Source organism: Thamnophis elegans, chromosome 10 (assembly GCF_009769535.1).
Source record: "Thamnophis elegans isolate rThaEle1 chromosome 10, rThaEle1.pri, whole genome shotgun sequence".
Lineage (NCBI taxonomy): Eukaryota > Metazoa > Chordata > Lepidosauria > Squamata > Colubridae > Thamnophis > Thamnophis elegans.
Genome location: NC_045550.1, coordinates 54,663,905 through 54,677,755, shown reverse-complemented (window position 1 = coordinate 54,677,755; position 13,851 = coordinate 54,663,905). Strand labels below are relative to the sequence as shown.

The window sequence follows — 13,851 nt, the reverse complement described above, 5'->3', positions numbered from 1 at the left end:
TATAGAGTTGCCACCTTTCCCCCCCATTTTTGTATACTTGAAAGTATTAAAATGTTGCTCAACTTGGCATTTGTTAACATTTTTTGGAATCTGCAAGGCCAGTGGTGGGATTCAGCCAGTTCGCACCTATTCAGGAGAACCAGTTGTTAACTTTCTAAGCAGCTCAGAGAACTGGTTGTTGGAAGAAATCTCATTTTGTTTTTTTCCCACTTTGCAGGTCTAATCCTGTAAGGAAGGCAGGAAGGAAACATTCTGGTGTTATTTCTAGCCTAATCTGTATTGCCCTGCTTACAGAAACTGCCTCTCCAGTTAACCCTTATTACATTGTAACAGCTAAGGCAAAGCGCCCATCGACGTGAGTGACATTGAGTTGGCCATGCCCACCCAGTCACATGACCACCAAGCCCCGCCTATCCAGCTGGTCATTAGGGCAGAAAACCGATTGTTAAATTATTTGAATCCCACCTCTGTGCAAGGCATAGGGGTGGAAGGCATGCCACCAGGATTGGGTCTCACTTATTTGATTTGCTTTTAATCAGGACACAGATTCAGTTGCAAATTGTTTCTAATTTATTTTGAATAGGTAAGAGAAAACAAGAGCTCACAAGTCAGCAGCTGGCCAGCTTTTAGCTCCTGAATTATCTAGACTCACAGTCCAAGCATTCATAAAAAGAACCCCTAAGTTTTTGCAGGGGCTGTTGGGAAAGTCCCCATAACTTGCAAGATTAGTGAAGGATAGCTGTGGCTTTAATGTGAAATTTGGACAATTTATTTCTTGGGATATCTAATGAGCATCCTAGTGCTTTGTGTGTTGCATTGCCAACCTCTGTTCTAAGCCTTAAATAACATTTTATTGAATATTTCATTACATCTTCCAACAACATTTTCTTTTTCCAAATTTAGCTCCCCTTGGACTAAATTTCTACCAAGAACAAAACATGAACATCCTAGGCCAGAATTTCAGTCTAGTTAGTTAATTAATTAATGTGTTTGTTTGACTGTTTCACCTTCTTCATCCAAGAGGTGTCTTAAGGTTATGGAGAAAGAGAGTTTCAGGCACAGCCTACAGCTGGAGATAGCTATAGTCATCCTGGAGCATATATGCCAATTGATTTTAATTCTTAAATAGTAATAGTTTCTAAGTCCAATTAATTGGCTAGAAACAAAAGAATTTCTGAAAAATAAGCACAGTCTGAAATTCTGATTTTGGGATACCCTTCCAATAGCAATAAGCAGCATTGCTCTCTATTTGTGGCCTGAAAGTAATAGTGAAGTGTTAATGGAGACTACCAAAGAAAGGAGAAGGAAATAAAGATCAGAAAACAACAAGAAAAAATGCAAGTAAATAAAGGAATTGGGGGGGGGGGGAAGCATCTGAAGTGGCAATCCTAAAAAGCTACGCTAATATGAAAATACATACTGGGGAGAAGCTGGTCTGCTAAGACCCAACTTTATCTCCAGAGTAGAAGATAACCTGCTGCCCTACCAAGAATTCTGAATGTTTGTATTGCCTTTTTATTAATAATTGGAGATGCAGTTGGAGGGAGACTTCCTTGCGTGCACATCTTTCTCTGTACGTCTCCATTCTCCACTCATTACTGAGAATTAAGTGAAACCTCCTAGAAATATGTCCTACAATACAATATCGACATCTAACTTCTCTATGCAGTCTGGTGGCATGTTGCTTTTTAGTGTCTGCTTTCTTTACATTCATGCTAGAAGAGTGTGTGTTGTATGTCACTGCATTTTACGCTCCTTAAAGTTAAGTAGACAAATGCACAAACTTTCCCTTGTACCTTCTTTGTCCCTTCTAGTTCAAAGTTGCCTTTTCAGTATTCAGGATATGCAATTCAGAGTTGTTGTTTTTTAACCAGCGTTGCATTAATTAGTGATATTTTAATTTTACTCCCTTGTTAACAATAAAACAAGCAAAAAAAAAAAAAAAAAAACTTCCGTGTAACAATTTCTGTTACTGCCAGCCATTTTGATAATTCTGCAATAGGAGTCAGTTAAAATGAAAATGCAATTTATTTAACAATAAATGCCTTTCAGATTTAATGTTTTCTTTGTGTCAATGATGGCATCAGTTTGAACGTATTATGATTATACTTCCCTGATAGCTACTATATATATATATATATATATATATATATATATATATGTATGTATGTATGTATGTATGTATGTATGTATGTATGTATGTGTGTATGTGTATGTGTATGTGTATGTGTATATGTATATGTATATATATATATATATATATGTATATATATATATCCATATTTTAAATAAACATAATTTTAAAACCCTTTAGATACAGTCTTAACTTATTTCATTCCTTTTGAACTGACAGAGTCACAGAAATACTACACATTAAGCTTTATGGGGGTTTTTCTCCCCTTTGAAAGTCATTTTATATGTAAAGCCTAAAATGAGACTGAATAGAGATTGAATTAAATTGATTAGGAATGGGCATTCTGCATACTGTGTGTATGTAGAATGAATGGAGTTGAGAGCTTAAATTAGTAAGGGCCTGGCCAAAAGTTTGCATTAGCCAAACACAATGAATATTGGAATCCATACAAATCACAATCATTGCATCCTTTAATGTTAAGTTTTCATCCCGTAAACATCTTCCTTTCAGACATACTGTTCCCTCACAGTAGCATTCTGACAGTGGGAGCGTATCCCACAATTTCATACTCTTCTCTGGCTTTGTTCATTATTGTGTGGTGCACATGTCTTGGTAGGAATACAAGCGCAAGCAGTTGGAGGAACAACGGCAAGCGGAGAGGCTACAACGACAACTGCAACAAGAACGAGATTATCTAGTTTCTTTACAGCAGCAGCAGCGACAAGAACAAAGACCATCCGAAAAGAAGCCTCTCTATCATTACAAGGAAGGGATGAACGCCACTGAGAAGCCAGCTTGGGCAAAGGAGGTAGGCCTGATCACATTTTATAGAGCAAGTATACAAACCAGTTTCATCAACATTGAATTTGCACACATGTTCAGCCTCCCGCCCACTCTTTGGGATTACCTACCACTGATTCTTCATTATATTGGATTATTTGGCCCAATAACTTCATCTGCCCTCTCATGTCATCAGGTCGTTGTATCCATCCCAAATGGATTGAGGTTCCCTTACAATTCTGAAATTCAATGGTTGTATCACATATTTGGATCTGGGCGATGTGATGTAAACTGGGTAAAGTTACCTGTGTGTCTAATTCAGGAAAGAAAATGATTCAGCAACCAAATAGAATTGCAGTGTTGACGGTCAGGATTTTAAAAACTTGAGTGTTTTCACTGGTTTTTATTATATTTATTTATTTGCAATTAGATGATAACCAGGTGCTGCCCGGGTATTTATTTATAGTGGGGAAATGTACCAAACGTAATTTCTAATGTTGGATTTTCCCCCTTACCAGAGGGAGCCCCCTTGTGGAGTACTGTAAAACCGTTACCATGGCAACTCCATTGCGCTGTACAGTAGAAGCCATTTTATGGCAGCATAGTAGAAGTCATTTGAAGGCACAACAGGCTGTTTTATAACAGAACACAAACCCACAATACCCCCAAAGTATTTGTTCCAGAGAGTAAGTCGTCTGTGTACTAAGTTTGATTGAAATTGCTTGAGGCGTTCCAGAGTTATGCTGGAACGAACGAACGAACACACACACACACACACACACATACACACACACACTGGTACATATGTTTTATAAAGTATTATAGAGTGGAAAATGAGTATGACCAAAGCATCACTTTAGAAGGACTCCATGCGTGGTATCAGCTGATAAATCTTCGTGCCTAACATTGATGATTGTTGCTAGTGCAGCCTTCTGATAGGTCAGGAAATGTTCCTGTTCCAGAGCATTTTTAATAACTTGGTTAATCACACATACACATGTTGCTTATACGTAGAGAGATTATATTTTTAAAAAGCTCTCTTGCAATTTACACACTTTTTAAAGTTAGGTATCAGAAGTAATGCACAGCTGAATCTATTTTCCACAGTGTCTAATACGAGACAGTACTTTTCCCAATTCATATAATAGGTAATTGAGGATGGATGTGCAAATGCATGTAAATAAAATTAGAATATACCTTTTGTATAGTACTACTGTTTAGAATTTTGCACTGTTTTATCCTAGCTGTTTCCCCATTTTGTATTGCAGATTTTTTTTTTTTAAAAAAAAAACCCACATGAAAATTGCTTCTTTTTTTTTGCCCCTCGGATGATTTTCAATTTTATATATTCAGGGAACACTTTCCACATCAAATCATATGCTAAAGTGTTTTGCATACATAGTGCAAACCTCAGCACGTTGCAGAAGTAATATATGAGGATATTGATGTGAAAGCCTTGGTTGAGTGTTGGTCAATCTCGTAATTGCCATGTTGGAGAGTGCTGTGAGGAAACACTCAGAATATCTTAATCCTCCCATGAAAGTGCACATTTTTACAAAATGCAAATTATAAGCAAACAAATTTTCAGAGGAAGGTTAAGGATCTCCCATACAATTTGAAAGCGATTGCCTGTTCCATATTAAACAGTTATCCAATGTATTATCTCATACAGCAAGTGTTGGCTGTTGTACCAACATTTTTTTTAAAAAAAATCCTTCCCCATTTGGTCATTTAACTGCCCATTGCACTTCTGGACTGAATCGCCTCTCTGATGCATGTAATTTTCTTGGTGACTGCATCTCTGTCAACCTTGTTAGCAAAAGCAAGGGAGGGGCAGTGTCCAAAACAATAGAATAGATCTTTTAAAAAAAAAATCAGCTCATTTTTTTTAAAAAGCCCAATTCCCACTGTGAGGTCAGAGAAAGAACCTGCTCCCATCTCTGCTGCAATTATGATAGCGGTGCTAGCTACTGAATAAGAAGCTGTTATGTTCACATGATACACTTCCTCTGAAAGAAAGGATTGCCCATTCAAAAGCAGATAGTAGATGCCACCGGGGCACAGTAATTGCTACCACTTTGAAAAACTACTAGCCTCTTAATAACTATCCTCTTTTACTGAGTGACTATTGCAGGGCATTTCATTATAGCGTAGAGGTTAAGATGTAAGACCTGTATGAAAAGACACAGCTGCAGGTCCCCACTTGACTATGGAGATTGCCGGGTGACATTAAGTGAGCCATTTTCTCTCCACATAGCTTACTAAACAGGCATCAAATGAAGGAAGGTCTTCATGCATATCATCTTAAGCTCTCAAAGGGGAAACCGGAAGATAAGTGCAGTGTATAGAGTTCCTGAGATCACAGCTTTAAATGGCCTCATCTCCCCAAGTCACATTTGTGGTTTTGGGAAGTCATTGCAGAAAGCTCTGGAGAATTTCCCCAAATCCCTTCCTGTATTGTTTGTTTCCATTCACTGCAGCAAAATCAGAGGGGTTTTCAAGGTCATCTTAATCACCCTCCAGGTTTAGTGGTAAAAGAATGAAAAGAGAGAATTTTACTGTAAAATCAAAAAATTTCTTCATCCTTATTGCAAACCTTCCATTCATTCTACGTACCGTAGTAGATTTTCATTTGTTCAATGAAATGGACCCAATAAGATGAAGCAATCACTATAGTAATCAAGTTCATGTTTTGCAGGAGAATTTGGGAAATATTTTAAACAGACAACAACGCACCTACTATGATAAAAAAATTTTTTTTAAACTTGTGCAATATTTTAGTCAATCTTGCATCCTGAGGTAATTTTATAGGAGTGAGACCACAGATAAAAGTAACAGACTACAGATATAATTTAAAACATTGGCATAAGTAAAACATTTTATCACATAAAATGAATTGGTAGATATTACGTAAAACATTTAAAACTCAGACATGTTGATTTATTAATCTAGGTTTTGTTTCTATAGCCAGAGTTAAACATTTATCTGTCACTATTGTAATGTTAGGATTTTTATCTGAGAGAAGAATTTTAACTTGTACATAAATACTTCCTTCTGGTCCTGATTTTAAAATAGGCTAGATAATATCTGCGAAAACTGTTTGTAAAATTCACAGAGCAATCAAATGATCCACAGTTTCAAGATAAATATCATTAACAGGGCAACACCTTTGAGAGATGGGAATCTTTTGAAATGTATAGTGTAACATGTGATAGCAATGCTTTTACTCAGGCTTTTGAAAAGATTATTTTATATTTATTTAAATGTAAACTGCTAAAATTTATTGGCAGTCAAAAAGCATAATTGTAAAGTTCAGGGTAAATAATGAAATATAATAGTGATAACTTTTGCAGCAATCTGGGAAATTATTTCTAAATAGGATACACATATGCAATCAAGTTTAAGACAACACAGGCATCCTGGATTATGCTATATTATCTATTAAACAATTATTTCAAAGATGCTGCTCATTTTTAAAAGGTGCAAAGATAACTTCAAATATCTACAGATATTCCAGCCCAAATTTAAATAATATGAATGGCTTCCCAATCCTCTAAATATTGCATTAGAGTGCTTAGGTTTCCAATCTTTGACTTGTGCAAAATTGCTTGCCAAAAGTTGTGGATCGCTGAGTTAAAGAAATATCTTTCATTTAGGTACAGTTTCTGTTATGTCTTGGATAGCTTCCTGGGCCACAAAATGAAATTGGTTTGTCATTGTCTTGTTCCATATTGCTCTTTTCTAAATTTATTATAGTTTGTAGACTTAACCCATCTAAATAATCATCTGCCTAGATCTGCTTATATTCCAAATGCAAACAAAGTGAGATACGTGATTTTATAAGTAAGCCAATTCATTTTCATTAAAAGTCCATGGAAATCCACATTCAGAGGGCCCCAATGAATTCCAGTCACTATTCGGAAAGCTATTTATTTAATGTTCTCTCTTTGACTTCCAAGGAGTTCACCAACTTGTAGGAATAGGTCATTAGATTGGTCCACTATAACTCTGTACCATATTTTTCAGAGTATAAGACGCACCAAGGTTTTGAAGAGGCAAATTAAAAAAAAAAGTTTTTGCACTCTGCAAACCTCCCAAAAACCGAGGTTGGGAAAACAGGCCCATTTTTTGTCAAAAAAGGGGGCATTAGGAAGCTTATAGAGTGCTCCTGGGGCTGCGGGGGGCAAAATTGAGCAAAAATGGCCCATTTTTTGCTCATTTCTGCCCTCCCCAGCCCCCAGGAGCTCTCTGAAAGCTTCCTACAAACTATGCACGGCCATTTTGGTGAAGGGATGGTGTTTCAGGAGGCAAAAAAATTCTGTATTCAGTGTTTAAGACACACCCAGATTTTCAGCCTCTTTTTTGAGGGGGAAAAGGTGTGTTTTATACTCCGAAAAATACAGTATATCTTCTGTGTTAAGGGGTATGTGTACATTGTTGTTTGTCAGAGTATGAGTTAGAACACCTAGTTTCCTTGATTTTCTGAAGCAGTACGGTTTTCAGAGCAAGCTTGGGTCTTGTCTTAGTGAAGAAGATCTCGTATTATGAGCATGGTACAGGACATTGAACAGTTGCATGTTGTCTATGAGATTCATTACAATGTGTGTTTCAATAGTTTAATTTCTGTAATCCTACTTTCCCAGGTCCAGCAACGAACTTTTAATAACCTGCCTGTTATCCCAGCTAAACAGAACCATAGTTCCATTCCCAAACACATGCCCTTCCTTATTCACAAAGACACCATTCTTCAATCCAACTCTAAGGCTTATCCTAACATTTCCAAACTGCATGGTAAGCAAAGCTTACAAGATCCACAAGCATTAGATCACAGAGGAAAGGGCATGTTGGCTTCTACTAGACCAGTAGCAATGTTGCCTCTCATTACAATTTCCATGCCAAGTCCTCAGGAAGATCCAAAGAAAAGACCCATTTTGTTAAACTCTGAAACTAGGCGTGGTTTTCCAGACCAAAGGAACAAGGACAGCAACATGAAGCACTTCCGTGGCTCTCGATCACAAGGATGTAGCCCTGATAGGATGCAACCGCTGGAGGTCAAGTCAGTGTCTTCTCCTCATCTTTCAGAAAGAGATAAGCCACCATTACCTCCTTATAAAATCAAAATGAACTTCCAAGAGCACAGTGGAGACAAGAGAAGGAAAAACCATTTATACCCAGGTGTTATTTCTCCTTCGAGGAGTGCTCCATCTTTAAACATCTTGAAAATGCACGATCATCTAGATTTGAGTGCTTCTAGCCCAGCCTGTGTCTTGAGGTATCACAAGATACAAAACGACCAGAAGAAGAAGCACCATGTATCTACAGAGAGTGTCTTCGAACATCATCATATTTCTGTTGGGCATCATCATGCACAGATGCCAAGAAAAATGATAGGAAAAAACACAGAGCAATTTCTTGTTCCTTCTCTGGATCTTTCTCCACAAATTTCTCAGTGGAATGTATCCAGAATGGAACCCTTATCTCCCTCCTCTCGCTCAGTATCTTTAAATGCCCTTTCCTGTTCTTCTAACTCTGAAGCGATTTGGCCTTCTGAAGGCTCCCGTGCCAATTCCTCTGGTTCTGCTATGCCGGTGAATCTGGGTTCATTTTCTAACTCTTCCTTGTTTTCTTCCAAACTTTCTCCACAAATGCCAAATACCAAACAGTCATTAGGTTTGCATGTGAACAATTATATGTCTCTCTCATCTAGCACACCTAACCTTCAATATGCTGGACAGGAATACATAAAACCACTTCCGCTGGATAAATTCTTCCAATAATTTCCCTAGTATTACCAATAAGCTACAATGTTCTCTCATTCTATAACTAGGGTTTATCAAAAGTTTATAGCATTTCTGAAACGAATAGCATCAAGCGAGGATTTTTTGTTGTTATTTTGCTTTGAGCTGCTATCGTTTACCATTTGAGTATTTGTAACATACGCTCTTACAAAACTATAAACAGTTTTATAGTTATCATATAGTTAACATATTTCTTATGTTATTAAGACATATTCCAGCTCTTCTCTCCTCTAGCGTAGAGGAGCCTAAGTGCAGTATCTAAACATGAATTATATTTCACGTAACATGTTATATTTTTATCTCATTTATACGCATACATCTGGCAAACCTCAGCTCATTTAATTTGATAAGAGCATTCCAGTGTTTCATCAATTCCTATTTGATCCCGTTTCTAATTAAACATGATCAAATGCTCTTGCCAATCTTCCCTTGGTACTCAATAACCAAGTCACCTAGCTACATTCTGCTCCTTGTTTTGAAAGGAACTTGAAATTGTTCATTCTCAATCTGCTGTTTTCTGTTAAATTTGAATTTAAAAATCCAGCAGATGTTTTCCCTCTTTTTGGAGGAACATAGAATAAATTAACAAGGGTTGTATTTAGGTGTTCCCAAGAAGGAATATATATACAGTGCAAATTGGGGGAAGTATTAAAAAGAAGGAATAACTTTATTTTCCTTCTTTTTAAGATTTCATAGTTTCAAATCATTTTGTTGCTCAATGCAATATGTTTGTTGCAATGCTCTTTAGTAATAGCAATAGCAGATTTATATACCGCTTCATGGTGCTTATGCAGCCCTCTCTAAGCAGTTTACAGTGTCAGCATCTTGCCCCCAACAACCTGGGTCCTCAGACAATTTGCAATTGTCCAGAGTTTCATGCCAAAATCTTAACTTGTAGTCAAGCAAGCTTAGTTTCTATTGACTTACAATCATACAGTTTTCTTCATGGGATAAGATAAGATAGTGGTTTGCCATTGCAATGTGCCAAGGTGATTTGCCATTCCAAGATTTTTTGTTTAGTTTCCCAATTAGCTTCTACCCTGGATTTCACAAATTGTCCTATCCAAATGCATAAGATAAGGTTAGAGCATTTTTAGCTCTAACCAAATGCTTTGTGGGTTATTTCGTTTTGCATTATTGCATTATCTTAAACATGTCCATAGTCTCCCATCAGCTGTTGCATAACTAGTTTAGCTAGATTACCATATTCCTCTGAGATTTTCCATGTTATAATCTGTCACTGCCCATGGATCTTCTCCCAGTATCTGAATAAAAAGGCAGCATATAGAACAAATAATTGAATGTATAAATACCTTCCTTCTATATTAGGGGCAGACCTTAATTTCCCTCTTACCATATGATATCAGTGCAATAGAATAATTAATAAATGAATGAATGCTTTATTACTAATAAAAATGCAGTACTTGGCATTTTCTTTTTATATTATCAATATATCTTTTCCAAATATTGTTGCTAAAAACAAACTTGCAGACCCTTGTTATTTCAAGACCATCTTTTTTGAATACAGACACACATTCTAGTCCTTTGGAAGAATAAAAATCTTGTTATATTTTTAACACTCATACAAGGCGATATTTTCAATCAAACTTTCCATAAGCAAACTATATTTTTTTTTGCTGTTTTGCTTTGAGTGCAGGTGTTAGAACTCATATTGAAAATATTTTATTTAAGTGCTTAAATAGAAAAGTTCAACTGCTTTCTTAAGACTCATTATGTTAGCTACTGATGGACTTTCAAATCCATTATGAATCTGTAGGTTTAGGTCTTTTACTTCTAACCAGATATTACTAGGAGGAAAAAAACATTTCAGCTTTAATTCCCAGTAACAAAACATAATTCTGAATTATCAGCCTGACGTTTGCCCTAAACTCAATGGTCACCTTGTATGTTCAAAACATGTTGAAGATTTGGTGGAGCATTTCAACATTAAGTTCAAAGGATCTTTTTCCCTATCCTGCTCTTTGTTTATCTGTCTCTCAACTCCTTTCCTGTTGGAAGGTTGGGATAGTATACTAATACTTAAGAATTAAGAACTTAAGAATTTTGAAGATTCCTTTCTAATGAAAAGAAGGACAAAGGGGGGGGCATGATATCACTACTCCAATATTTGAGGGGATCCTAGAAAGACGAGGGGGTCAGACTATTGACCAAAGCACCAAAAGGCAAGAGAAGAAACAATGGCTGGAAACTAACCAAGACAAGAAGCAACCTAGAGCTAAGGAGAAATTTCCTAACAGTGAGAACAATTAACCAGTGGGACAGCTTGCCTTCAGAAGTTGTAGGTGCTCCATCCCTGAAGGCTTTCAAAAAGAGCCTGGAAAACCATTTGTCTGAAATGATATAGGGCCTCCTGTCTGAGCAGGGGGTTGGACTAGAAGACCTCTGAGGGCCCTTCCAACTCTATTATTCTATGCTCTATACCTTCCATAAAATATACACATGCAACTAATACCTTTTGCTGTTCAAGTTCATATTTTCTGAATTCCAAAGCAAACCAAAAGAAAATTTTGATATCCTTTCCCTTCCCTTCCCTTCTTTTCCCTTCCCAAACAAGCCCAGTGAATTTTGTCAGCTTTCAAAGGCACCTTATGTCTCTTGTTGTCTTAAAACCCTTCTGCAAGGGAATGAATCTGTTATAGAAGAGCAGAAAAAGGGCCACAGGCAACAAGGGAAATCTGGAGTGCATTGGAAGGATGGCTATTCTCAGCTGGTTGCACCTTTTTTGATTCTGCTAGGAAAAAAGTAATAGCTGAAAGTAATTTCGTGTAATTCTACGTTATCTACAAAAAATCTAATAAAAGCATTTTAAACATGAATCAGTCTAAATTAAAGGGCAGTTTTCAAGATCTCACATCCTTTTGTGAGCATAACCAAAGGAATGCATGCAGACCCCAAATATTCTTATGCTTATCAAACACTAGTTGCAGCTTCAATTAGCTGCTATCGTGGGAGGATATGAAAAAGTAAAGCTTTTGTTGTCTGTAATCTGACATGCTTCATATCTGGCTGCTGCTGGGATCTTTCTTTTCTCGGGGGTCTCCAAAATGAAGATGTATTTTCCCCCCAAAGTTCTTTTCATTCCTTGAATGAAGAAATCTTTTTGTGGGCAAGGTTGTCCAGGAAAGGTGGGCTGTTTTATATTCCATGCATGCTCGAATCTAATTAAAAGAAAAATCAAGTGCTTATTTTAAAGGATTGGTTGACGATGTTAATAGAAGAGGCGGCATAACTTTGAATTCAGATTGTAAAACGCTTTTTCTTTTTAACAATTGGTGGCAGTGAGGGAGTTGGGAAACCTTTGTATATATTCCCATTGCTGCTAAGACTAATTACAGCTTAAATAAAAGTTCAACTGCTTTTACTCCAAAGTGTGGTTTGTTCAACTGTTTACCAAAGTTTATAAACAACAGTGAAAGCTTTGACAAGTGTGCAAGATGCTGGAGAAAGGTATTGGGTGTCATGAAACCCATTTGTTTCCGCTTTTTCTTAAGTCGGTGTAAAGATCTGAGGAGCTGAAATAAAATCTGCACTCAGGCCAGTGAGTTTGTTGTGAATGGGATCTTCGGAACTCGAGTCCCAAGTGTGTGTGTTGCTTTGTGTAACTGAAATGCTGTTAAAAGTGGAGTGTTAATAGGTAATACTGTATAAGTGTATCTCATACTTAAAAATAGCTTGCCTCTCGGATTTTCTGTACAGTCTCAATGAGTGTTTGACTGATGGTTGTCTTGGGCAGAAGAGCGCGACAGTTTAAATGATAGGTTGGACATATTAATAAAAGACTGCATACATTGACTTTTAATTTAGTTCATACAAATTGTAACAGTTGGTGGCAATAAGGGAATTGGGGAGACTCTGTTTGCATCCTCATCTTTGACTTAGGCATAAATAATAGTATTTTATCCAAACTTCCCCAGAGGCATGTAGACGTAAATTTGCCGTTAGGTGAGTGGCAATCCAGTATTCACAAAATTTATAACAATTTGTTTTATACTAAGAAGTGCTGCTGTTTACTTTTCCAGTTCTCCTGGTGAACATATTTGGGAATGGCAAAGAGATTTGGCATAAAATAATCCGGGGAAATCTACCATGTTTCCCGGAAAATAAGAAAGGGTCTTATTTTCTTTTGACCGCCGAAATAAACACTTGACCTTATTTTCGGGGAGGTCTTATTATTTTTGAGGTGCAGGAGGCAGCGAGTGTGGTCACCTCATAGCTGCTGCTATGCTGCGCATCAATAGCAATAGCAGTAGACTTATATACCGCTTCATAGGGCTTTTAGCCCTCTCTAAGCGGTTTACAGAGAGTCAGCATATTGCCCCCAACAATCTGGGTCCTCATTTTACCCACCTCGGAAGGATGGAAGGCTGAGTCAACCCTGAGCCGGTGAGATTTGAACCGCTGAACTGCTGATCTAGCAGTAGCCTGCAGTGCTGCATTTAACCACTGCGCCACCTTGGCTCTGCCGCTCTTTTTGTGGCATCCATTAGCATGGACCTGCCACTCTTTTTGTGGCATCCATTAACATGACCGAAGGAGCGTGGTGGTTAGGGTTGGAGGAGCAGCCGTTAGGTAAGGGCATATGGGGTCCCCCTCCATTTCCCCCCCTCCAGCCTCACCTCATCTCGTGTTGTTTGCGCGGCAAGCAACCAGAGGAAATGGCGTGAACCGGCTGCGCATGCATTTAAATATTTTAGGAGGGCTTATATTTGGGGGAGGGCTTATTTTAGCACATGCGCTCAAAACCCAAATTGGACTTATTATCTGGGGAGGTCTTATTTTTGGGAAAACAGGGTGTTTAGTGAATTTGAGTAGATTTCTCAAAAAAAAAACAGCACTCTGCACAAAGGAATAAAGGATTCTGTCTTATCAAGTTGCCTTTATTAAGCCATATAGGAGAAAAGCACCTTCCAGATCAGTCTACCTTCCTTTATCATAAATATTGCTCACTTGAAAGCTGATTTAATTATTGAAAGCATTGTACCACATCAAGCCTGTTTAATAACAAAAGTGCTTGAAAGTTTGGTGACGACATCCTAGTTCGTGGGCTGTTTTAATCTTGATATTCTGTCTCAGTTTTCTGCCAGGGGTGGTTCGGCCTGATATTTAATGATTGGATTA

General features: G+C 37.5%; 1 protein-coding gene across 1 annotated transcript in view; it reads left to right on the top strand.

Annotated features, from left to right (window-relative positions):
• Window positions 1-13,851, top strand: part of TNIK (TRAF2 and NCK interacting kinase) — a 350,683-nt gene that overhangs the window by 268,246 nt on the left and 68,586 nt on the right. The window contains exon 14 of the mRNA XM_032225673.1: window positions 2,751-2,942. Coding sequence (XP_032081564.1) covers window positions 2,751-2,942 — 192 coding nt within the window. The remainder of the gene's footprint in view (window positions 1-2,750; window positions 2,943-13,851) is intronic.